We start from the raw sequence: 27,792 nt of genomic DNA on the forward strand, positions 1-27,792 counted from the left end.
GTGGTTGGGGCTGTTGGAATGGTAGAGAAGACGGGGTGGAGCGGGCGCTACAAGCGAGTTCCAAAGGGTCTGGCGCTTTCCTGCCGAGAATTAATCATCCCTGGCAGCTCTCAATGTCCCTACCTACTACTTTCTTCGCATTCCCAATTATACGCTTATCTAGCAAATCCGCGTCAAAGCTTAAACATAAACGACCTTCTTGAGAGTTGGAAATTTGAACTCTGTTGGCAAAAAAGAATTTACATGTACGTATTTATATGTAAAAATATTTTCCAGCAAACTTTCTTATCAGTTCGTTTCATGTCTTCTAGGAAACTACTTCTTTTTGTTCTGTTTCAACACGTGAAATAAATTGAAATTTAATATCCTGGAAGATGAAGCGAGTTACGTTACGAGTCTCTTGTAATGTAGCAACTCTTTGACGGGAAAGTGATTCGATGAAAGATGATTGTCACAGACAGTTGTTTCTGTAAAGTTCTCGGTCAACATTCGTACACTGTCAATCACTGAAAAAACTATATTTAAAGCCATATATTACCCTAATAGATTACAATGTTCATCAATCAACGAATCATTAGTATTCATTCACGGAATTAACCTGTCACTCAATTTTAAATCGACAAAAACGCTATGTATAAGTTAATTTAAAGGCGCGACTCGTCGTACGTAAATGAAACAAAGGCGGCAAACGCAACAGTCCAATTAGCGTGCCATTCGTAACACAGGTGGCAACAATAGGCTGCTCGTAAATAACTTTCTAGAAGGAGATCACGATGAAAGAAGAAAGGAAGTAAGGAGTAAACACTTCTACACATGGATACAGCAGCGGGGCAGGAGCGGAGAATTTACGAGATAGCTGGCCTCCCCACCGCCACCCCCCTTACTTGCCCCTTTTCGCTTCTACCTTCTCTTTCTCTCTCTCTCTCTCTCTGCTGCTGTCCTCAACAGGTGGTCGTTTTGCTCAACTTCTGTATAGTAATTTATAATTTAATTGATTTATGCCCGAAGCCGCGGTTATACAGCGACGGTACTCCGTTTTGGAGAAAAGTACCGTTCAGTAACATCGGTTCGGATAACGGTCCCGCTGCGAATCCGATTTACAACCGCGTTTTACCGCCTCTGGACCCCTCTCGATCTATCAATTCTCTACCTTCCTGTCTTAACCAACACTTTTTCTCCTGTTTATTGCCGTGCTTCTTAATGGGAAACGAAGGCCGTCGTTACTATTGCGCAAGAAGTGTTAATAGTTAGAACGTCTCGTTCGGAGATCTCAGGAAAGAAGAAGCGCGATAAGCACATTTTTCTTCGTCTTCTCAGTTTGATGTCCGGTGACTAAAAATACGTATTTTAATATACTGCGGTTATGGAAAATATTTATTAAATTAAATAATTAATTAAAATAGAATTGTTAGCGATTGTAAACAATACCTTAACATCTCCGATATTTCCATGGTTTAATATTATTTAATATTAAAAGGATGGAAATGTTATGGTCCGTAAAAGTATTTGTATTCTTATGTTGTTGTTTTTATTATATCTTCAAGGTTATGATCGAAGAACATTTCCCTGTTTTAGTCGGAAAATTTTGAAATATTTTCCAGACTTCGTAAAGTGTAAAGTTGTGTACAGAATCTTGGCAAGCGGTCCGCAGCGGATCAAATTGATTTCCGTTTTCCATGGATGGACGTTGAGAGCCTGAAAAGGGTCACTCGTGGCAAATGCAAATGACAACCCTTCCTTTTGTACTACTATCGGTTTTTATGTATTCCCACGACCTTGTGGCAAATATCGAGCAAAAGTGTTCGGACCGTAAATCAAAAGTACCAATTTTCCGTTACTTTGCAAACTTTCTCGCAAAATTTACTATTGGTAATACTAATGGCGAAAGAAGCGTAAGGCGTTACTGGATTTTCTAACGAAAATTATTCCCTTGTTTCCTTGGATCGTTCGGTAAATGTTTATTTAAAAGATACGGCAGCATCTGGAAAGAAATTAACATTTTTTAGCAGCAGCAAAGGTATAATTTTGTTGCTTCCTTTGGCTCATTTTCGATCGTATCGTATTTTTCTATCAATAAAGAGTTTCTTAAATTGGAAGAAAATATGGAATTCGTACGGTAAGTCGTTTTCTTCGTTGAAACTAAAACGAGACTGGAACGTGAAAAATTTAGGGACTACAATAAGATTAGATAAACGAGAGAAGAGAAATTGTCGTGTCAACGATGTTCCTATCGTTGTTTTACAAGCAACAGAGAAATGCAGGCTTCCATGGTCGAAAGGAAACTTTATCGACGTAACATCGGCAAATTAAAGGTGGCCGCAATTCACCGCGGGGTCATTAGGAGATAGAGCGGCGGTCGAATCACGACCGCCTTATCGGAAGACCAGATCGCAGCCAAAGAAAACAAGTCCTTCTTCAATTCAACTTACTTGATGAACTCGGGACCCGTCTGTTGGCTTACGTGCCGCGACGACTCGCTCGACACCTGCAAACTTTTCGCTGCTATTTTACCCTCATCGCGAGCGACTTATAGCCCCATTGAATTGTAGCTCGTTCGCGTTTTCTACTTAATGGTGTACTATTATGAAGAATTAGACGACTACCAGGAAACAAAGATCGATACACAACACACACTGTTGAATATATACACTGAAATATGTAGGAAATTAGTAATAATAAAAATATGTATTTATATGGGAAAAATATTGAGTTGGCAACTAAGTGATTGCGGAGTTTGTCATTAGGTGGTATTGACAAAACCCGCAATCACTTAGTTACCAACCTATAATAACATTTACATACCATAATTTTCTCAAATAATACGAAATTTTACCTTTTAAGTTAATGTAATTATTGCAATGGTGTAAAAACCTTCTATTGGTGTATAAAGCTGGCTATTTAGCCCTCAGACAACGAAAGTTGAATCAATTTTCACTCATACGGATATTTCATGTTTATTACTTTCTTTTAGGTTGGCAACTAAATGATTGCACATTTTGTCAATACCACCTAACGACAAAATCCGGAATCACTTAGTTGCCAACACAATATATCGATATTGAAAACTCTAGGGATGTGTAAACTAAACTCTAATTGAATTAATAAAAATGTAAACACGCGAATGGCAGAAGTCAGGAAATTAGGAGTTGGTGTAATGTAAAAAATTGGTAATAATAAAAGTATGTATTTACATGGGGAAAATACGTCGATATTGAACACTCTACAGACGAGTAAACTAAGCTCTAATTGAATTAATAAAAATGTAAACCCGCGAATGGCAGAAATCAGGAAATTAGTAGTTAAGGTCATAACCAAAAGAATTATAACAATGGTAGAAAATATACTGGAAAATTATTTAGCAAGGATTTCTTTCGCCGAAGTTTACACTGAAGTAATCATATGCTACTCTTATACCGTGCAATTTTCGGTAGAATTATTATGACATATTAATCAATGCTTTATTAAAACTATCACAAAAGATACCATAACCATCTTCCTCAATCTCATCCAAACTTCTGCCCTCAAAACTCATAGAAACACGTTCGCATGGACACAGGTGACCGGAGCTTAACAAAAGCGATCAGCGGACAGAGTATTACAAGGAAAGGGAGGAGTTGCGAAAAGTGGCGACCTTCGAGTTCTTTCTATCCATAGCGGGGTAGATTTGTAAGCTGCGTTAACCCTGGCGAGCAAAACTATTACAATTCCTGGTGCGGCTGAAGCGCGTTCCCTTCCCTTTTCGTCTGCCCATCCTATCGGCACCCGTTCCTCCACGCTCGTAGCCCTCCGTAACCCACGTTTCCCCCTCCCCCCACGGCGTTCTGGCATCGCGCCCGTCAAGGGAGATTTATAGCAACTCGAATTCCTCGACTACTAGTCGGCCGTGGCTGAAGGAACGAACAGCGGACGAAGAGTAGAGCAAAGCAGAGCAGAGAAGAGAAGAGAAGAGAGGAGAAGAGAAGGGAAGAGAAGAGAAGAGAAGAGAAGCAAAGAGTGAAAGGGGGGAGTGAGCCCGCGGTTCTGGAGAACCTGGAGGGCCCTCTGCCTCTGAGGGTGGTTGTAGGTGGCGTTGCCTGACGTTAGGTTGTTGGCCCGTTCGATGGCCTGCCAGAGTGTCGGGGGATGCAGAGGGAGGGCACTCGTCACTGCGACGTGACGGCCGCGGAACTCGACTAGCACTCCATCGCCTAACCTGTCGACGTCGTCCCGAGGATTGCGTTCGTACCGATGATGAGGATGGAACGTTGAAACCTTCGCGGTCTGGTCTATGTTTCTTAACATAACTAAAGCTACTGACCCGAGAAAAGAGTTACCGGTTTGTGAAATGAATTGATACGATGGAACGATAGTATTTACATCGGAGAATAAGAGAACGCGTTGCAGAGTTTGAAGAAATTATGAGGTTTTCATAAATAGTCTCCATGTTCTTTCTGATTTTCAGATCAGACTCTTATCGTAGATAACTTGCTATCTAAAACACGTATTTTATTTTGAAATTTATTTCTCTTTAGTAAATAGATTAAATCGAGAGAAGACAAGATAGATCGATGCACAAAAATTTCATACGACTTAACCTTACTCCGAATCTCCGAATGCAACTTGCAGAACCACAAATTGTAAAATCGAGGAATCGATATTCAATCGATTTGAAGTCTCGATTTGAAGAACTACGATTCAGAAAAGACACGGGAGCTACCCTTAACCGAGTGAAATCGAGTTGGCGCTTTCGTTTTAAAACAAAAGCGCGAACGGGAATAGTTTTCTCCTCGGGACTGCGGTGGGAATCGGAGGGAATAAAGGGAAGGGCCGCGTACGAGACGAAGTAGATATCAATCACGCGGGCCGGTGACGGGCTGAGATTTGGCAGCAGCTTCGGAACGCGTGGAAGAAAGAGGAGGGGGAAGAGCGCGGGGGCCGCGAACAACTGCGTCCATTCTATCGTCATTTTTCTAAGAAAGCCTTCCTCTCTTTCCTATATTGATTCACGAGTTATCGAAGTGTCAACGCCGACTGCTATTGTCGTGGTCTGGGTCGGAGCTGTCGCGTCTTTCCGACCAGGCCTGTCATGCCGCTTCTTCTTGTCGTTGTGTTCCAGTCACCGGAATCTTGGCAGCGAACCTGAATCTTCTACTTCTACTCGTTGAGAAACTGTGGGAGAACTTGTCTGCGGATTAATCGATTTTCATTTCTTATAACTATGCCTGTGCCACGGTTTTCGTTTCGGGACACAGCGTCGCCTGGCAGCCACTCTTACATTGCGAAATATTACGTGTCTTCTTCTAAAATGCCACGCTCTGCGTTTCAAGACCTTGATCCTTTTAATCTAGGATTTCTCGATTCGTATTTAACGCTCATGTGAATAAATAAAGTTTCCATTTTAATGCGTAGTGAATATTTTAACTCGTTGGCTTCGAGTATCGTTCCACTCTTGTGAATTTTGCTTACGATTGGCTTTCTGAGCTATAAACCAAATTTATGGTTTTCAGTTGGTATACATGATCAAGTAATGGAATTTTTAATTTTAACCTTAGTCCCAGATCTGATCGTAACCATAGGTTAAGATGGCTTCTTACACCATTGCGATAACTACATTAACCTAAAAGGTAAAATTTCGTATTATTTGAGAAAATTGTGATATGCAAATATAACTTATGTTACATTTTATGGGTTGGCAACTAAGTGATTGCGGATTTTGTCATTAGGTGGTACTGACCAAATCACTTAGTTGCCAACCTAAAAGAAAGTAATAAATATGAAATATCCGTATGAGTGAAAATTGATTCAGTCTTCGTCGTCTGAGGGCCAAATAGCCATCAAAGAATAATGAAATATTTTAAACAAGATATCGAGGTGTTTTTAAATCGCAACAAGGATGGTTCTAAGTTTGTTCTGATGGAATTCAAAGGAAAGGGCAGACGTTGCTGTGTTGTGCGGATTCAGTCAGCGTCAGTTTCAATGAGGAAGGAACCATGCCTTTCCTCTGACCAGTGTCAGTTACATGTTCTAGAATACTGGCCCCATGGGAGCACGAAGGTAAGACTTCAGCCAACAAAACTGCTCGGTGTCAGGAAGACTGAAAACGTGATGTGACACGTGCTCGCGTGTTTAGGCCGACGAGCGTTGTTATGAGATTGCGTAATGCTTGAACGTACGACGAGAAACACGCCGTATGAAATGTTAAAAATGTGGTTGACACAAAGATGATGATAAAACTTTCGTTATGTCTGTTGATAGAATTGATGTCCTACAAATTTAATTATAAGTTATGTCATATTAAAAAGTTACCTAGAATAGCATTTAACATTGTATTCAATTTTTCTACTGTTAAATTTGAGTTATCGAAGTTGAAAATTCAATAAGTGAAAAGAATCTTACGATACGAAAAGCAGCAATTTATTTAATGATAATAATTGTTTAATAAGAAATATTTAATATTCTTAGAGAAATTAAATGATGACTTTAACGTTATAACTCATTGAAAGAAATGCTAAATTGTGTAAAAGCTGAAACTTAGAGGAAGTAAAAATTCTGCCATCTACAAGAAAGCAACGATAACCATTTTATAAGCACGGTATGTATGTATTTTGTAGCCGATGGTAGATCTATGTTTCTTCGTGATCTACAGTACCAAGCGATAGAAATGTTCAACAATTCAGAGACACGTTATAAGATGGCGCACTAGTCGTCGTACAGCCATCATGAATCAAATTATGTCAAGAGAAAGTGGGGGGCGATGTTGACGAGAGGTGGGCCTTTCTGGTTAAGCCTACTACTCGAAGGGTGGAGTCGGCTACGCGTGACCTACGGCCACCTGGGTTCACCACATTGGCGAAGGAATGTTAAAATTCACGCACTAAGTATATTTGTCTGTGATTCAAGTTTACGTCAAAGCAACTAAACTTTTTAATCTATTCTAATTAATTAAACAAACCCCTTATTACGCGAAATACGTAGATGTATATAAATGTAAATGTAAGTATGACAGCAATTTAATTTTTATGTCAATATTTACGAAAGAATTTACAAATTTAGATTGTTTCAGTACACGTGATATTATATCATAATATGTCATTTATGACATTACAAATACATAGACGAATTTCCAGTTAGTGAAGATCACAGCGCACGTTTTTAGATGCAGCACTATGACGAACCAGAGGAACTGTATTTTGAAATAAAACCCGTCGGTAACAATTCTTACTTTCGTTCAATTAAAAACTATATCGTCTATTAATAATAATTTACAATAAAGGTATACACATATTTATTTAGACCAAACAGAACGCACTCATCGATCAATGTATTTTTTGTAATGAAAATATTTATTATTGTTAATAATATAATATAACTTTCATCACTGAGAAAATCATCATCCGCAAAATCTCTAATTATTACTAGTAAACTATTAATATTATAAAAATATTATATTATATACAACACTCCTATGAAGAATTTTGTACGTATATGTACGTATAATTTATGTATGTGTATAATAAATTTTGATTCTGTAATATTCAATTTCTGTATCGATAGATAGGTACCGACCGTCAACATTATCGCAGTTCGACTTCAGCCATTAACTAGGATAAGAATAGATATGATAATGACTATACGCGTGCAATCATGCCTAAGGCAGGTTCGTCTGTGGTTGAACGAGTCAGTCATCTGTTTCTATTTCTTGTGTTCACCGTATAAAATCACAGAGGGCGTAAGATATTTTCCAAGTCGGTATTTCAGCTTGAGGCACGAACTATCGTCACGTCTATCCCGCCAATGATCACAGACCATGCAATATCATCTACGATCGGTAAAGTCGCATGTCTTTTATTTTTCTACCATTGTTTGTCTGCGACGTAGCAAAATTTCTGATTTTTTGACGAACGTTAATATAGTTTACAATTATACAATCGCTAAAGAGCTAATTTTTGTATTACCTACATTGGTAAAATAAACAGTATTTCTGATTAATAGCGTAGTTCCAATTGTCAAGGAAATGTTTTTATTAACTAATAATTTCTTTACTCTGAAATATATTTTTACTCTGAACGCTCTTTAATTTCAATACTAGAATAGAGAAAAATTAAGGATGAAAGGAACGAAGTGTTATTACCATGCATGATTGATCAATGGAAAGGAGAAAGTTTATTCAAAATTACGTTACACATTCAGATAAAATGACATAATTCTAAAAGTGGCTTTAAAATAGAAATCTGAAGGCTCGCAGACTTTAGATCAAAACACGGTGAGCAATATCCGCTATCGCAGCGGAATATCTCGCAACAGTGATCAATGACTGGAATACTATTCGTGACTATGCAATCTTCGAAGGCTATCCATCAGAAAACGTCGACAAACTCAAGGTCATGGTCACTATCACGAACGAGTTACTGCTATAAGGAATGCGGAATATAAATAGGATCAAGATGCCGCAATCTACACCATACAATTGTTCGATATATAAATGACCTCAAAATATAATTTTTATTTTATACCACATTGCACTTACGGTCTTCTACAGTTCGATTTATCATATCTGTTATGATTTCATTACAAACACTTCATCTCCATAAATAGAAATAATATTTATTCGCAGATCTCAATTTCTCTTGAATATTTCTATGTTTTCTTTCAAATAATTAAATTATAACTGTAACAACCTATAGCCACTCTTGACGCATAATCGACGCATAATCGCGAAGAAAAGGTCTCGATCCAGACCGGTCAGCGCATCAAGATCACTGCACAAATTTTTTTCGTCGACCTTTTTTTATCTACCAAGAGAGAATCTTATCGCTTTCAAGAAGCTCTTGACACGCGTTGATTACGGAACACAAAGGAGGCCACTGAAAGCATCTTCGATAGCATCGTTTAATAGCTAACATAAAGAACACGATACAATCAAGAATCATGGCAAACAATTTCAAACGCCATGTTATCAAACCAACGAGAATTCCAAGTTCGATAATCATATAAACGTAGAATTGATTAAATGCAATTGATGCAAGTTTAACATCAATTTCATAATATTTCATCACTAGCTTCTCGGTACCACAAATGAATGCACAACGTGCCTACTTACTTTTCATCAGACTTGATATTTACAGGAAAATTATTCATGTAAATTATCATTCGTAATATTTTATTCTTATAAGCGTTAGTTATTAACATTACAAGTACTTAATTACATTCATGTCATAATTCCATAATATTCCGCGATAGAAGCATAAAATAATAAAATACATGACAACCTAGTTACATATTTTAACCAGAACATGATCCAGTTCTATTCGTACGGAGATTTGACAAAATCGAATTTATTATGAGTCCTCTCCAGAGGGCAGAAGTTCCGCGACTTAATATTATTTTGGTAGAGACTGTGGCGAAGAGTGGTGGATATAACTGTCACCGAAGACAATTTATGTTAATGACTGTTCCTGGCCCGAGGAGGGACGAGGCTGGATCATGAAACAGTCTGCAAGTCTCCGTGGAGTCGATCGGACACGCCACTGTCTGCTGGTGTAACTATGCCGGACTTCCCCCTCTCAAGTCCTGAAGCAACGCCACCCCGCTTTATACTGTTCGTTTCAACCCCACGATGGCGACGCCCAGCGTCGATCCAGCTGTCTACCACGCAAACTCGCCGAATCCACATCCCATGGCGCTTGTGCGTGACCCGTGATCGTCGACAAATGTCGCGTTGTGCTTGCATCGTGTCCAAACGTTTCCCTAAAATGTCATTTTAAATAATCAAATCGGTGATTGATAGTAATGAAAAATTTGCATTTACCCATTTTGTCGATGTGATTAATATTTTATGGTGTAATTAAGGGAAGAGAAGAGAATGATGTGGTGTGACGTTTAGGGTGTCCTCTCTGGTCTTGTGTGCTGATAAGATACAAAATGGATGTCATTGGGTGGACGAAGAAATTGTTCGACGCTGGTAAATTGATTTTTTGGTTTCGCGTTTGAAGTGAATAGTGCTTTTGATGTTGGAATTGTCAATAATGAAGATACGTCGAAGAAACGAATATGACTTGCTGCTTCTGGTTTTTTGTCTGTATGCAGATCTTTTGGTGATGATATGCATGTTCTATTGGTAGAAATAGAAGAGTACGAAGATACCTTAAGAGGTCACAGTAATTACGTCGATGTTAATGCATGTGTTTTCAACCCTCAGAGCGCAGACTCGCGGAAAATCCATTGCTACCATTTTACTTCGGACGAGACCAGGCATAGTGGAAATTTTGATGGAACGTCTAGCAAAGTTTTAGTTGTGTATTGGAAACTATTATCAAAAGGCCGATGTTCTTCGTTCCAGTGAGTATACGATCTCTAATTTATATGATCGATGATCGATACTTCTTGCATTTAAATCTTAATCCTATTGGGGAAGATAGCGGCTGTTTATTTACTCTAAAGAATTACATTTTTTGTTATCAAAGTAGAATTTATTTTATAGTTTACAGGTTCAGGTAGAATTTATTTTAAGTTATTATGGAAGTATATAATTGTCATATTTTATTATTACAACCTGTTTTTTCAAAATTTAACATATAAACTGTACAGTATTTTCTCTACTGAAATCCGATTTGTTCTAACACCAAATCAATATCGCATTCATTGCAACTAATATAATTCCATTGTTGTGAATAATCATCTACAGCAACGAGTGTTTAACATTTATCTAATTGAAATACATTCAAATCTAATTATACATTTGTTTTTATAGTCTAGCAGTCGATTACCATTAGCTAATTAAGTAGCTAAGACTTTCATAGCCTATCAATTAATTATAATAAAGTATAATTCAGTCGAATCATAAAAAATATCACCTCCAATGTGAATGTTCTTATACACTCAATCTATATATTCTTTAGATCAAATATCCAAGCTTTTTGCTATTGCTCGTTTAATTTTTTATACAACCTCGTGCATTCACGATTTATTCGACGATAAAGTTCGACCTTGTGACACAAAGAATACCAGATAACCGAGATCCTTGTAAATCTTTGCGAAAGATGAATAGTCCGGTGAGTCAAATCTCGTCGTCGTCGGATCGGGGACCGGTTGGTCGTTACGTTTCTATTTGGAACAGGCGAAAAGTCAGCTCAGTGGCGCCGACGGTGGTGGATTTCACGAGCTTCGGCCAACATCTCGGAATCTGGCGGGACGCTGATCGATCTGCTCCTCAACCGCGGCACACTTCAGTTTCGGTTCGTTTCGCAACCAACGAAAAGGTGACCGCGGAATTATACGCCGACCCGATCGATCCACCACCCCCCGCGCGATAATTTTGCGGTTTACAGTGGCCATTCTCTTACAAGTTACTCAGTTACTTAGTTCGTTATTCAGGAAACACTATCCATTTCCTGTAGCTTTCTTTTTATGTTATTTGTAACAGAGCTAAACGTTGTTTTTAAAATATTTGTACTCGAAATTCGATGTGTCAATTTTTCAGCTTATTGTTGAATACGTAGGATACTAACGATGTCATCTAGTCAGACGTACAATAGGTTAAGTGCTTTGAACAGGCTGACAAAACAAAAGAACGTGTCAAGACTATCTATTGACAAAATCCGCAATCACTTAGTTCCCCACCCAATATATCGATTAATAATACATTTTTTTGTTTCTTAATAATATATATATTACACGATGCGCTTCATATGGTATAATGTAAGAATAAACAATTACGAGCATACTACCACATGTTCGGTTATTTTCAACGCTTATTTGTATATAAATATATAGAACGCGAGAGAAATTTTGAAGTAAAAAATAACAAGTTATTGTGTTTACAGTTAGTGCTATTATTGCCAATCTGTTCCTCACATTCGACTTAAGGAAGATACAAAATTATCTTCGTTATTGGCAGTATCATAGTCGATCTTCGCTCGACCCGAATACGACCGAACTTATCCGTGATATTTTTCAAGATAATGTACGAGTTAATCTTTCGTGGCGCTGTGAGTCTCCGAACAATGGCTGCCCATGTTTGCAGAATGTAACTGTGAACCAATGTAATAGCAGAGTACTTCAAAATTCGCAAAATATAATAAAACCATCTTACGATCATAATCTTCCAAGTGGAGGAATGATAAGTATATCTAATTTAAATAGTATTGTCTTAATAGTTTTATTTTTGTCTTATATTTTCTTTATGATGTCCGTAATGATTTCTCTTAGAACGAGTTTCCAGCTAAGAAAAAGAACATTCGCAACACCCTACGTGACTGTATTTAATGAGCCGTTTTCGAGTCTGTTCAAGAAAACGACAATATTCGGTAGATGCGTAAGCATGAGGGCAAACCGGCTATAACTCCAATCAAGGACTCACTCGGCTCGGTCCACATTCCACGTCTAGTCCACCGATCCCTAAACTCGTCGGCACGTTCGACGTTATGGTCCATCTTCGTCCTGGCTTCATTATTTCACTGTTTTCGATGATTCTTCCCTGGACATTGTGACCTGATTCTTAGAATGTCAATTTATTTGAAGAAGAGTAATAGAAGCTATTAAAAGTTGAAGCTTTTAGTTGAAGCTATTAAAAATTGAAATTAATTTAGGCTTAACGAAAATAACTTGAGGATCAGATTATGAAAATGAAATAAACAGAGTCCGAAGGATAGTTGATATTTCAATCGATTCTTCAAGCATCTTTATCTCAATTTCGCTTTGAAATCGGTTTACTGACACTGTGAAATCGATCTACACCGTAGGCGCCGTTCTTCGAATGTGTTATTAGTTAAAACATATCGGCAGGTCCGGTGAATTGGCACCTGAATGAACAAAAAATGGCATGACATGACAAACTGTTGGATGATCGATGTCCTCGGAAATACAAAGCATCGTGATTTTTGCATATTGAAGGAACCATTCACAATCTTTCAACCTGTTTCTCTGTTGAACACGTCATTCCAACACTCTATAATTCTATTCATAACTATGTGCTTACTAAATTTAAATTTATCGTTTCAAATATCGTATCTTTTCCTATAGAAAAGTTTATTTCCATTTTGAAATTATTTCCACTATCCATTTGTTACTGTTCACAAGATTTTTCAAGGCCATATATTATTTCTACATTATACTGTTAGTTCATATTATTTCTGTTACTACCAAATGTAGAATTTATCGCTTGATGGAAATATGAAAAGAAAATCGGATATAATTCAAGCAATTTTGAAATTCACATGCAAATAGGATATTGGAATAACCGATCCAATTTTCGGCCAGCAATCATGTCTGAAATACGAGCCAATAACCGTTTCAATATTTTAACATAACTACACGCGAGACCGCCACTGCCAACCGTTCGCTACCACATCTCGTCAGAGTCCTGTTTTTATTCCGATGAAATGGAAATGAGCGTAGGCGCGATGCACATTCAACGAAAGTTAAACCGTGGTCGGTGAATTCATTGAAATGTACAGCTGCTCGTCCTACCGTTAAAACATTTAACGATCCGCTTGCCCCAACGTTCGCGTGACGACTTGTCGATTTCGCGATAAAAGTGTCGATGAAAAATGAACGAAATCGAGATACCAGTTCGACATTTAGATTTATTTTTTATTCAGATACGAAGTCTCTCACAAAGGATATAACCTAACAAACACGAAGATGGTACCCCGCTAGGGATAACCATCCACATGCTATATTTTACCAAATGTCCTACTGGACAAATTGTAAAATTTAAATAAATAATAATAAAAAAAAAAGATACAAAGTCTTATACTTGTGATACTTATATAGAAATAAATTAAAATAACCAATGACTTGTGTATAGGAAGGATTTTGCACTTAGATAGCGAACTGGCTTTCGTGTTTTGAAATTTGATACAACTGGAAATCTAAGAACTTGGTGATATTCTTTCTTTCTTTAAACAAACTCGATAATATCACAGTTCCAAAGCATCAGTAGAGTAAAATATTTGAAGATTTTTGCACAAACGAGAAATGTCGAACTTTGATAAGAATAGAAACATAAGAATTTAGTAATTTCTTCTTAAGAACCAGTGTCGCATCTAATGAAGACGGAACAGAATTTTAATGCAATGTTTTCCCGCAAAGCTTTCCCGCTGTTTCCGCGCAATTTCACGACGGACGGCTGGAATGAAGAAATTAAAGCATCGCTGCAATAAATTAACACGTTTCCGCGAGAAGTGACGTCATGCGCCGCAATTCGACCATGGGACTCGCAACGAGTTCTTGTTAGTCTTTTATAGTTCGCCATATGGGCACAAGTCGATTCCCACCACTGACACCGATACGCGCTGCTACAAACTGCACGTTAATTTACCCGGGGTTCGAGTATCCGTCACTTTTTTATACGCGATCCTTGATAAAAAAGTTATCATCGATTTTGGATTGGTCCATTGCGAACCATAAATACGTTCTACCATCGGAATTGTAAATTTAAAGAAGTCGTACATTATATAGGGCGACATAAATTTTGAGCAACACTGCTTCATAACCATTTTTTAAATTTCGACCGTTACTTAACAATGAATTATTCCAAAATTGTCATAAAATAAAGTCTCTTACAAAATTTCAAACTTGAAATAATCATTTTTCTTAAAATGTTGAATGTTAACGACCAGGTATATACACTTTCTACTCAAGTTCCTCCAAAATTTTCTTTCCAACTTTTACACGATCTGACATTTCACCTTAAGATTACAAATGTCAATAATGGAATATATTCTTTCAAGAGAATTACTCAAACGTTTGCTTTGCAACTTCCACAGTACGAAGTTTGAAATTAGTACCATAAAGCAACAAAGTCTAAATATTTTTTACTAATAAATCTTCGCGTTTATTGCTTTCTGTGAATGGTATTTTTAGACGAGCGTTTGACACTACGTTAAATAACAAAATTAAGGGGCCCTGAAAATTTTCCGAGAATTCCGCGTCCAGTTTTACGAATGCAGCGTAGTTTTATTGCAGCAGTTTAACAGGGATGCTCGGTGTATACTATTGTTCAACTTTTTCCTTGTCCTGACTGAGAGCAGGTATCGTGGACCTTAGCAGTTAATAGGCAGGGAATAATGGCGGTCGATTGACCTTCGATTCGTTGGCCAGCGTGCTACTCGGTTCCAACTTCTCGAAATTTAACTTTTGCTGATTTTTACTCTTAGAAAGTATTATTTCTTTTTATACCTTTACCTTTTGTACAGCGATTTTAACGATACATATATTATTAAACTTCAATTTAATTGTCGAGGAAATGGAAGTAGAGTTGTTAGTTTTAGCTATAGATCTGAAATCTGGTTATGTTTCCTTATTGTTAGATATTCAGTACAGATGTTATTATAATATGTACAAGTTGTCTGCTTTGTTCCTGATACATGGATTATTCTACGAGTCGGCCTGGTCTCGTTACGTTTAATTATCATGAATAATGCATAGTCTCGGTCAGCTTACCGCTGAAAGATCTACGATCTGGTTGCCGCGTATCCTTTCCAAGATCGTATTAAATATCGTGTAGTATTACTTCTATCGTGTCAAATTAAAGATACGTTTAAGCTAACACAAAAAGATAAACGTGACCCACAATTATATCCCATATAATAATTTCTCGTTTATTCTAGCACTCGTATAATACGTGAAACAGATCGTTCAAACAATCCACTGAAAAATAAAAACCAGTTCCAACATTGAAAAACACTATCAACCATGATCATCCACTGACAGAGAAAGATAAACGTAACGTAGAATTACATTCTATATAGTAACATAATCCCTTGTTTAATCCAGCACATAAATACTGTGATAAGTACGCGGATAATTATGCAGATTCATATTTTTATGGATATAAGCAGAAAAATGGAAGCTAGGTAAAGTCAGCCAGAAACCTGTATTTTAAACATTTCATACATACTTTTAGGTTATGTGCATTTGCATTCCACAAATGCATAAAAATCCTACTTATAACATGTGAAGCAGCTTTTCCAAAAGATTTAGCATGAAAACTCAGCAAAAGTCAATTCCAACACAGAGATACCTCATCAAACACTATCATATCGCAGTTACACAAACTTTCATCTCGCTGTGTCATCAATAGGAAACAGTCTCATGATCGATTATCTATCCAACCATCCAAACATCTTATGACCCGTACTTTCATTTTCGCAAACCTGATGCAACTTGCCTCTCTCCTACCCTACAGAGAGAAACTACAGGGATGAGGATAGAAACCGTAGGGAGGGTCCCTTTGAGGAACCATGGGGCCCGCGTTATCGCTGGAAATTCCGACACGGACTGAAAATCGCGTTTCACCAAACGAAAGAGAGAGAGAGAGAGAGAGAAGAGAAAGTGAGGGAGAGAGAGAAGAGAAAGAGTGAAAAAGAGAGAGAGAAAGAGACGGGGGAAACTGGATGGCTTCGTTCATTGTCGTGGAATAAAAGCTGCGGGAGTTCCCCACGAATGCTGAGCCCTCTCGCATGGATTTCATTTCAGGATCGCATAAAATGGTGCTGCTGCCAGTGACGACGCTGCTTGGGGAGCAAGGGGGAACAAGAACAGTGTATGAGAGAGAGAGAGAGACAGAGAGAGAGGGAGAGACAGTGAGGAAGAGAGAACCATCGAGGGGAGAAGAATGGAGAGGACGAAAGGCCGTGGAACGAGAGAGAGAAAGGGACGGAAACGGAGACAGAGATGTGCCGGCTGGCAAGCAGATGGTTGCGCCGTTTATTGGTTTATTCGTCGGTTCAGCCATCACGTCCCGTCCAGCCATCAGCCCAGCCGGTGTTCCTCTTTATATTCCTCACGTTGAGGAGGATCGACTTAACTGCGCGGGCCTTATCTACTCTACTTTGACCGCGACACGATGGTGCATCGATCGTCAGGAAAACACGGCTGCGTTGTCGAAGAACATGGTTAGGACTCGAGAAGTTCAGGAGAAGATTAGTTGGATTTATGGTATATAGTGAATCGTGGTGTATCGTCGTAGAATTGCTCTTTCAATCTTTCCTGATAATTGCACGTGCTTTTGTGTATTTTCAGAAGCCATAAAAAGTTGCCGATGATAAATCGTTCAATATTGTTATACACTGTTTATGTGAATTTATATTTTTGACGGTTGGCATTGTGTGTCTATGATGTGGTGGTTAGGTTTTGTAGTTTGTATTGTAATATATACTGTTTATACGTTTATGTGTTCTCGAGAACTTTGGCAATGTTTGTTTAGAGATATAGATACTTTTCGGACCATCGTTTGTGACGTACTTTTCATTTTACTTGCACTCCTATCGCAAAATAGTATTTTCTCGATCATTTCTGAGTGTTGAAACGTTCGTCGTGTGAAAGTGAAAGTTTCCGTTTAAAAAACGCGCTGATGAGGTAAAAGTTTGACGGTCGGTTTATTTTTCAGCGGCGGCAGGGTGCGGATGTCGATTGTCTGAAGAGGGGCTCGAGCGGTGAAAGGGTTGATTGATGCTGACTCGACTGCTTTTATCGCCACTTATACGGTACTCTATATATCATTTATGTTCTTTGTACAACATTTCAAATAGAGTTTATTCTAACTTGTACGCCTTCAATTCAGTGAATTGCAAATTCAGATATAAGAGAAATTCTGAATGTATTCGAATCGTTCATTTTAGATACTGAAAGTGACCGTCACCGTTGGAATTAAAACATTTTCTACCGATGTTGGATTACGTCTGTGCAATCGGCAGGTACGTAAATATAAATGACAGGAAACGACAATGGTAAATTAACTCTGTACTCTATTTCAGGAGTGACATCACTCACCATCAAATTACAAAACTTCTTCTAATTTCTGCTACATTCTGCTACAAAAGTCTTCGTATCACAGGTATATAAATAGCATTTTTAAACTTGAATTCCAATCCCGACATAATTTCACAGCTCTCCAAATTATCATTTATTCCTCTGTCTTATACTATTACAAATTAATAGTTTCAAGTAGATTGAAATTTTCCAAAATTGATATCCACATATGTAACTCATTATTATTTAAACTATCTAAACTTTAAACTTCCTATTCCAAATCAAATTATTAGACTGTGTTGATAATATTTATGGAAATTTATATTTTCATAAAAATAATTCAAGAAATGGAATCTAAGCAGTGATTTATCTCATTTATGAAATATTATAATATTATTATACTTTTCATATTTTATATATGTTTGCGTATTATATGCCTTTCCATATACACTTAAAAATCCACAGTCTAGTAATTATTAACTAATCAACAAGAAATGTAAATCTTCCTGTATTTGTACTTCATACGTAACATATTTTCTTATTATCTGCTCCCCATTTGCTCGTGCAACATGCCGCGGATCGTATTTTCTCGAGTATTGGAATTGGCGTGTGTATGTCGTTCACATGAGTTCCATTACGCGATCGTATGTTAAGTCCAACGAGAAAGCTTTCAACGGCCGTTGCGCAACAGTTCTAATGCCGATAATTATGCGAATACGGCGCAGGGGCGGGGGCAGCGATAATAGCGTCGCCGACATCGGTTCGCGTAGCCAGTAATGGCGTGCCAGGGGGTGAATCGATAGAGGGAGAAGTCGTGAAACTCGACAACGCTCCACCTATCGAATACTGAGCTTTCCCTGCAAGAGTACGCCCTCTACGCTTTTTGGAAAATTCGGCGATTCTCCTATTCGATTTATTCAATATCCTTTTAATTATTTATTATTATCATTATTTTTTTAGATAGTTCGAAGTTTTGGTGGTATTCAATACAAGTTTTCTAAAATTTAATAGACCAATATACCTGGGGAGGATGGTTGGTCGTGTGATAGTTTAATGACGAGATTACTCGATGTTGAAACCGTCAATTATATTTGAAAATAATTATAAATACAGAGTCAACCGTAGATTGCTAATGTTCGCTAAGACGCTCGCTACGAACGGATTCGCTAAAAACTGTGTGCTGATCGCTCGAGATTGGTCGAGGGGATACCGATACATTTCCACTCGCCTTTGTTAGACAGTTGCACGTGGCGACGACATTGTTTTGCCCGGAGTTGGTTTATTATTACATTATGTATATTCTAACGATATTGATACCCCGAGGCAAAACAACAGCGTGGCTCGAATTGTCCTCTAGCTCATGTGCCGCTACATATCTATATCTTTTTTGGTTAGATTCAAGAAGTGGTGAATATTATTAAAATTCTATGAAGAAATAGCATTGATTTTATGGATTGTGGAATTGAAATATGCTTTAATCAGTTTTAGCTAAAAAATTATTCGCAATATATCTCCAGTTATTTATGTAACTATTACAAGTAAATTTTTTAGATTGTCATGTATATCTTATTTGGCTAGTAGGAGCATTAAATATTCTGGAAATCTTTTAGAGAAGTTATTATTTGGAATAATTTTACAGATTATGTAATTCCAATATAGGTTTCTCAATTTGAAAAATTCTGAATGTTTTTTTTGGGTTATCAGAAGGTGTTGACTTATTGATCCCCGTGGAGAGATTACAACCTTCCCATGGGAACAAATCAACGTCTGGTGAGAAATATGTATGCGCCAAAGGAATCGTTTCGGATGTCATCGTTAAAGTCGGCTTCGAGGGATTAAAGTTTCTGACAAATTTCGGACGGCTTGTTAAAATATAACCTCTCACTCGAACGGCTCGATTTCTTTCCCCTTGTGTAATGTATATTATCAATCTAAAATTGGCATAATATTTGGAAGTCTTCGAAGATTAATGAGACTTATTCTTTGTAATCGGAAGTTTTGAAAATCGTTAGATCTTAAACATACAAATAAAAGGTTTACTTTAACTTCAGGTTTTTAACTCGACCCGCCTTAAGGTTTTGAGAGGATTAACCCTCGAGGAATCTCTCAGATCTATCGGTTTCAATTTTCCAGGTGAAATAATTTCGTTAGGTTAAATATTTTGATAATATACGAAACACACCTAATCCTACAAATTACTCTTCTGATTAAGCTGCAAATTATGGTGATATAATTATAGCACCCAAACTATAATATTTTACCAAATGTCCTAATGGACAAATTGTAAAATGATCTATTTAAAAATAAAAAAAAAAAAAAAAAAAAAAAAANTGCAGATAAGAGCGACTATACTTTGGATATTTTATATATTTCTCCATGTTATATACATACATATATTTTTGTATCCTTAAATCTGTCATAAACACAGTTTACTCATAACATTAACATTTTCAATCTCTTAAATATTTCTTGAATTACACATTAAGTACACTTTTAAAATGTTTTCTTGATATGCATGTATTTGCAAAATGTAATGTACTTTGGTGAATCTGTTGTCCTAAAACGCTTCCCGAACTCGATCTTCTTATACCTCTGTCTTTTCTGCCTTTCATTACCAACATTCTAATAACAAAATCCATTTAAAAGATCAATCCACATTTCATTGTTATCCGCATAACGAAGCTGGACGTAGAGACAACGAATCTAACGAGGTTTCCGCGATGATTTTCAGGTAAACACAACAGCGATGACCAAGTAACCTGGAAACGCAAGGTACATCGACACGCGTGCTCAAATAAAAGGAGCTGTACCGCTAAGGAATGGGAGGAGAAAGAGGACGAAGGAGAACACGGCCTTGCCTGCATTCAGCTGTGTCATCCGCGAGCCGTTAACGCTCAGGTGCTTTCGAACTCAGGGACGAGCATCAATCACTATCGGTAGTGCAGGTGTAATATGATTATTGTCGCTAAGATAACCTGCTATGATATACGTCCGAGAAGTGTGCCAAGTGACATAACAGGATTTATCTTTAACGGCGTATCGAAGCCTTCGAGTAGAAAACGAACGAATCACCGGCGCCGCCATTGCGTTTCTGGCTTCGATGATTCGTGACTTACTTTGAATGCATCGACTCGATCTATGTTTAGAAAGTTTCTTCAAGAACATGGAAATAATATCAATCTTTGTTAACTAACTGTTGAGCGTTGTTTGATGAACTTAGGGTTATAACTTTGCGGCACATTCAAGGGATGCAGTTTTAGTTTAGGTTAACTTGAAAGAATGTATGATGAATTTTTAGATGAGACATAGAATTTGTGAATGTAGAATTGTAAACATTTGCTTGGATTAGAAATCGAAATCTTTTAAAAATGCTAAAGTTAGCTTCCCGTTAGAAATGTTTTTATTAAATATCCTTTAGTTTCTTTTGGCTTCTTTGATTAATAATTTTTCTGAAAATTCCAATCGGGCCAGGTTTCCTTTGTGAGAATATTCGTTTCACGACACATTTAGCAGAAGTAGATGCTTCCCTGTTCGTTGTAACGGTGACTTGACATAACAGGTCTATTTTCGAATGACTTCGCACTTCAACAACTCTCGATCCTGGCTAGTGAGAGCGCCAATTTTTAACTGCTTATCGAATCCTTTCAGAGGCATCTCGCTTCTTGGAACAGGAACAGAATAATTCGTATCGAAATGCATGTATTGGATAAAAACTGCTTTGTAGACACTATGCTTTTAAGTTTGTTAAATTCAATGATAAATTTCAGCATACTGATCTCAAAATATTTTCAGGTGAATGAGTTCAACTGCAATAGACAGTTGAACACCTTCGATCACATACTGGGCCAACGAAGAGGTTAAAAGCGGCACGAGCGTTACTAAAACTCGTAAAGAAGCTTATAAGGAAAGAGAGCATGTGTCGTAAGATTTATGTGCCGATATGAGAAGGCCCAGTTAATGCTCTACATCTACCCTGTAGATCCGAATTTGTTTGATAAGAGGCGACAAATTCGGTTCTAGAGAGGTTTGTGTGGTGCATACAGAGCTACAGCGGTCTCGAAACAACGGTCACACTTTTTGCGTGTGCGTCTCAATGGAATTATCCAATTATTGTATATCGAGGTCGAAAAATTATGTCGAGGACATTTCAATTTCACTTACTTAAAAACGCATGAAATTTATTGTTTTAGATAGATCTTTGGAGTACATTTAATCATCGTCTCTTATAATTTTTCGACCGTTTCTTGATTTAATGTATTTCTTATTACACAATTTACGAGTTCATACGAAATTCTTGGAATAGAAAAAAGGTTAAAAACATCAATCGGTTATAAGAAATTGATTAACGAAACTGAAAGTCACTCAAGTTTGTACAAGAACGTATCGCAACTAGAATGTCGAGATGACTAGTTAAATAGATCAAACTGGATTAGAACTATTTTAAGAATCTTAAAGCTAATCTTCAATGTAAACAACAGTGCAAACAGTACTCTAAAAATACGATAAAAATCAATTTACTGTGGCAAATTTTCAACAATTCATATTGCGTAATACAAACGTCTCCAATCAACTTGTTGTAACGCGTTGTACCACGATTTCTCTAGCACATTTCGTTCCTTTGATCGAAGAATTTTATCATTAAAATCACAGTTACGCGGAATACTTCGAATTCCAAGCGTTTCCTCTCGTTGAACGATCTTCGTTCGGAAGATCGCGAGGGGCAAGAACGCAGTTGCCATAAGCGAGAACGTCTTCATTAATCCCGGTACGCAATTACTCGCAAATAACGCTGGTAGTCTAACAAGACTTACATCATGTTCGTTGCTCGCGATCGTTTTTCAACCACGCGTTCTTCAACTATGCGAACTGATTCTACCATCTAAAAAAAAAATCTGTTAGAGGCGATCAAGAATTAATGACCGTTATTAATAGCAACTCGTCGCGATTCCACGACTACACACAATACATTGAGAGAGAAAGGCTAGTCGACGATGAACCGCGCTCTACAATTGGCGACCCGACTTGACGCCACGATGCACACATTGCATTATAGCGTCCACATTCTTGTACCAACGTCTTACAAGCGGGTTCAAAGTTACATTACGTATCGTGGGAGTCGATTATTTTTAATATGAATGAAATGTTGTCGTGTTTCGATACATTTAGAAAGTTCGCTATTTTCGTGGTTTGTTAATCTGTTAAACGCTTCTTATCATTTACAATTAATTCGGTAATTGTGTAATGTTGCGAAGAGTGCTGAAGATCTAGAGAAGTCAGTTGGGAATTCATTTTTTATTTGTCGAGTGATAACTATTTGTATAACAAAGATTCAGCTATAATTAGGCATGGAATATGCATTTTGTAATAGGAGAATAATAACGGTGAATTGAATCTACTCTTCATATATTAATTGTCTGTACAATGAAGATTACAGTATTCTTAAATGAAAGTTGAAATATGTACTTTCTTGAGAATTCAGATGCATTACAGCTTCAGATAGAAAAAGAATACTGAATACAGAAAGGCATATTTTCAAAGAATCTGTAATAATATTAAGTAAGCGATTCTATAAATGTTCATCTATTACAAACATAGTCCATACAACTATGCAATTTATCTGATATTTTCAAATGTCTAAAGAATCCTCGTTGTCCAGATTCAATCCGACAAAAAAGTCGAATTTAAGCCGATTGCGTTTTCCAGAAGAGCGACAAAGAAAATGATTCGTTCACGGCGTAAGAGTCGGCCCGTCGTTTCATCTTTTTCAATTCGAGATCCTATCCTTTTATTCACGGTCGACCATAAGAGAAGCCGTAGCGTTGGCTCGCGCGTTTTCTTGCATCCTTCGGTAACGGCTGCGACGCGTCCATTAATCTTTGATCGTGCTCACATTAAAATGACATGCCGGTCGTTACGCAACCGTTCGTAAGTGCTAATGAAGTGCATACACAGCCGTAATTACCGGTCGAGTAGCCTGCCCACTATCCATAGGCGCGCGAGCTCGTAACAACCGAGCGAAGGAAAAGGGGGAAAAAATCCGAAGATTTCGTAACGATTCAGATGGAAAAAGAATGTTTCATGGCGGCAAACGCGCTGCACATTTTTCTAAATGACCAGTGATTTCCTTTGTGTGAAATTGTACTTGGAATGCAATGGAATGGAAACTTGTTAGAGAGTAGATATTATTGAGCAACTCGACTCGTTTTTATTTCTAATGTTAGTCAATGTTTATGATATCATCGATAACGTGTAAACGAGCTGACCCACGGAATTGTAAAATTAGATCAAATGTAATACATTACGTAGCGGAACATCGTTGAAGATCAAGTTAGAAGCTCGATAATTCTTCTATATTTCTGATTAATAATTCTATTTGTATAATAATATTTCTGATTGACCTTGTTTCAATCGAGAGCGATATAATGATGATCGAAGTTCCTTACACTTTTGCTACTTATGATTACAATAAAATATTCCTGTAAAATAGTATTTTTATAAATTGGCTGTGTATTTATCGAAATTCAAAAATTATGAGAATATATGAATTATTCAAAGTAAGGAATTCGTAAGATTTATGAATGTGGAGAAATCTCTAGGTAGATTCTATTTTTCAGTTGTGTTCATAAAAATATGAATTTGCATAAAAATCCACAGCCCACTTATAAAATTCGCTATTCGATAACTATTAAAAAGATTTTAGTAAGTTAGATGACTTTTAGTATCTCGTGATCAGGTAGTCGTATCTCAATCAAATAAGGTGAAGATCAGAGTTATTTACGCTTTTATTTAAACCTACAGAAAAATTAATTTATTCTTATAAAATAATAACTTATGATGATTAATTCACGTACTTAACGTTGCGCTGACGGGATGCGACTATATTTTAAATAAATCTTGTTTAAACCGTTTACATTATAAAAAAATTATCAAGGTAAGCCATCGATAAAATGTATTAATGTATTTACGATATGTGAGTACCTAATCGCGGTATGTAATCCTGACACATTATAGATTGCCTGGACGATAGGAAGAAAAAAGGGGTGACAGCGCGCGTTGCAATTAAGAAAATGGAAAATCTGCAATTCAGAGCGAATTGCTAGCCGTGGAAAAACTCGAGCACGACTAATAGAAAACCTGCTCAAAGGTCGATGAAGCATGTTTCAATGCACCGGTCGTTATGATTAACGAGGAAATGTTTATAATGGCGGTTAACTTCCTGCAACTTATTTATTCCTTAACGTCATTTTCGAGGAATTAGATAATTTTTTCTTACGCCTCGGATCTTAATCTGTTCCATATTACTTCTCAAATTTTATTAATCTTTATTCTTCTCTTTTATTAATCTTCGCCAATTCAGATTTAAATCATTGCCAAAGAAATTCAAATTACCTGAATAATAACTCGGAACGCATGTAACGTCGACCTATATAATTACATAATATTATTCACAAAATATTCGTATCAAGAATCTTACGAATTTCATGTTTCGGAAAACATCGAGCAGCTGCACTTACCTAAGCCAAAAATGGCAACACGCGATGCACATGGCTCGTTAACAGCGGCACGCGCATCAATTTCAACCATAATTTCCTTCATCAGGGAATGCACATAGGTGGAGAGGATCATTAGTTAATACGCAAACATCATCAAAGTGTCCTTAGCCGGCAGAAGAACTCTGTCGTTTCACAAGAGCGTGCTAGCGCCTCTCTCAACGGTCCGACATGAATTTCTTCATTAGAATCAGCAGCTCGACTTCGAGGTCATTAACTCACCTGTAAACATTGTTCCCCATCAAAACGTCGTCAGTTATATGAAATTGCAAAAAAATGGTCGCGAGCCAACGGTGTCGGATAAACGGTAAAAACCGCGTTACTGCTAACCGGACGTTCATCAACTCGATGCGCGCGTTTCTCCATTAGACTCGATTTACAAGAACGTTCCGGCATTCGCGCGCTTCTCATTCGGTAGGTTTATTATTCGAGCGCTTTTTCGAGCGGCACCTGCGCTTGAGATTCAACTGCGCTTCCATGCGATATATCACAGAATAAGCGTTTGGGAACAGCATGACCTGATTCACATTCGATCGTCTGTTGCGATTACGTCATCAGTGGAAATTAAGTTTAACGCATGGTGACATGGTACGAGGTGTTTTATGGTAGGTGAATCTTATCTTAAGCACATGATTTTAGATTGAGGTTATGAAGCCAAAGTTAAAGAAGCTACGTTATTTGATTGTATATTGTACATGAACAACCATTGTAAATTGAAAGTAGATTTTTTATATTCGATAGGGGAAATTTACTTTGATATTTTATGGGATGCCCTGTATGATTGATCCAATTATGGAGCGATTCAATCTTAAGCAAGAGATATTCTGAAGGAGGAATAACTACGAAAATGACTGGCATTCGAAGTAGCATTATTTATATTAATTACGAATGAACGTGGTAAATTGAATAACGTTGCACTTGTAATTCCGTTTGATATCTCCGAGTGAAAGAAGCGTGAAGTTATTGCATCGTAGTTATGTATGTAGCTTTAGTCGATCAGAATGGAGAAGAAATGAAATTGAAATCGCGTTGTAATTGGTATTACAGCTCTGAAATACAATCGTACCATGACCAATTAAATGCAGCCTTGGAATTCTGAAGAGCCCCGAATAAAATTCAGTCTCTTGAATAGCAATGACAGAGATCAACTGTGAGTAAAATAATCAAGCGAACATTTACCTACAAACATTCACAAAATTATCGTATATGTATATGTAAATTACCTTTTCTTCCACTATAGAACAAAGTCTTATTTGCGTATAAAAAGAATAAAATCCACCACTATTCCAAAAATACTTCTTCCACTCGTTGGAAAGCAATTTTTCATAACCACAATCACACTAAGGTGATAGCACGACGAAAACATCGCTGAAAAACTCAAAACTCTCATCGATCCACTCACAAAATAGAAGTTGCAGCGTTCCTCGTGGAATTTTTGTTGGAATGGGTGCACTCGCGACATCCGGCGGATGGGTCGCGCCGGAAGAGAGCAGCAGCCAGGTTTTGATCAGTTTCGTCGAATGAAGACAAACGGTTCGCGATGGGCGCGTTCACCTACGATTCCAGAGATCTTGGCGGAGTCTCGAGTCTAAATCCACATTCGAGTACGCGAGAAAACATAACAAGATTGATGATATGCCTGACACGCGGGAGAGGGTGCTGGTTGGCTGGTTGGCGAGTCTGGCGTCGAGAGCAGCCGGAGGAAACACCAACCGCAGGAATAGCTTTGCTACTTTTCATTCTGCCGCGTCCTTTGGTTCGGCCGAGTTCCATGCTTGTCAATCATTTGCCGAGAACCTAGCGACACCTTGCGCGTTCGCCGTTACGAGGTTGATGTTTCTTCCATGAAACGTTGCTGCTGGATATTACGTGATGCTATTGTTCGCGTTACCTCGATATCAGGGTGTTTCTTCTCTTTTTGCTGCTTCTGGGAATACGTGAAAGATCGTTGATGTCATTCTGTAAATATCGAGGCGAGATTGATCTTTTACAGCTATGTTTGGACGATGCTCCAAAATAATTAGTTGCGCTTATTGTCTTGAAATTGTCAAGAAGTATTACGTTTTTATAACGTAGAAGATCGCAGCAGAAAAATATGACAAGCAATTTTAAAATTTAATAATCCATTCTATGTATTACCACAATTGTCCTTTTAATTGATTGTGGAATTACATACAGTACTTTTGCATCCTATTGAACATTGCAAAAATGTTTCTTTGGTAGATTGTTTACTTAACTTTTATTATTAACGTTATGGTAAATTTCACAGATACATCGCTTACTTTCAGGAAATTTATAGTTGTAGAGCGTAATAAATTGTTTGAAATGAAGCAATTAACGAAAATGGATTTGTCATGTTGGCGTTTTATTTCAACGTTGTTGAAAACTTCTAATCAATAACTGAAAAATAGCTGCTTTTTGAACTGCGACTGGGAAGAATGTCAAAGGTAATATAGTTTCACAAATTATGCCCCATCAACGTGTGTAATAATTGCCGCTTTCTTCACAG

The 27,792-nt window shown here is 37.4% G+C and overlaps 1 protein-coding gene and 3 long non-coding RNA genes across 10 annotated transcripts; 2 read left to right on the forward strand and 2 right to left on the reverse strand.

Annotated features, from left to right (window-relative positions):
* Positions 1 to 503: 503 nt before the first annotated feature.
* On the reverse strand, positions 504 to 2,968 carry LOC122577370. The gene is made up of 4 exons (XR_006320233.1): positions 2,834 to 2,968; positions 2,430 to 2,649; positions 1,429 to 1,981; positions 504 to 1,332 (listed from the first exon to the last, which is right to left on the reverse strand). It is a non-coding gene; the product is annotated as an uncharacterized LOC122577370 (long non-coding RNA).
* Positions 2,969 to 5,801: 2,833 nt separating this feature from the next.
* LOC122577182 lies at positions 5,802 to 7,435 on the forward strand. Its single transcript, XR_006320111.1, has 4 exons — positions 5,802 to 6,033; positions 6,442 to 6,571; positions 6,657 to 6,972; positions 7,043 to 7,435. It is a non-coding gene; the product is annotated as an uncharacterized LOC122577182 (long non-coding RNA).
* A 1,741-nt stretch (positions 7,436 to 9,176) lies between these two features.
* On the reverse strand, positions 9,177 to 27,711 carry LOC122577215. 7 transcript variants are annotated; one of them, XM_043748367.1, is made up of 3 exons: positions 26,686 to 27,711; positions 25,248 to 25,505; positions 9,177 to 9,726 (listed from the first exon to the last, which is right to left on the reverse strand). In XM_043748367.1, the coding sequence occupies exons 2-3, from the start codon at positions 25,357 to 25,359 to the stop codon at positions 9,461 to 9,463; spliced, it is 378 nt and encodes a 125-aa protein (XP_043604302.1). In that variant the 5' UTR covers positions 25,360 to 25,505; positions 26,686 to 27,711; the 3' UTR covers positions 9,177 to 9,460. The 7 variants fall into 7 exon arrangements, 4 of the variants coding, with proteins under 4 accessions (XP_043604302.1, XP_043604303.1, XP_043604304.1 ...); XM_043748368.1 differs by lacking the exon at positions 26,686 to 27,711 and adding an exon at positions 25,614 to 26,360; XM_043748369.1 differs by lacking the exons at positions 25,248 to 25,505; positions 26,686 to 27,711 and adding an exon at positions 12,338 to 13,627 and having other exon boundaries at positions 9,461 to 9,726.
* LOC122577217 lies at positions 26,143 to 26,657 on the forward strand. Its single transcript, XR_006320141.1, has 3 exons — positions 26,143 to 26,261; positions 26,331 to 26,433; positions 26,524 to 26,657. It is a non-coding gene; the product is annotated as an uncharacterized LOC122577217 (long non-coding RNA).
* Positions 27,712 to 27,792: the final 81 nt, after the last annotated feature.

This window comes from Bombus pyrosoma, linkage group LG18 (assembly GCF_014825855.1).
Source record: "Bombus pyrosoma isolate SC7728 linkage group LG18, ASM1482585v1, whole genome shotgun sequence".
Lineage (NCBI taxonomy): Eukaryota > Metazoa > Arthropoda > Insecta > Hymenoptera > Apidae > Bombus > Bombus pyrosoma.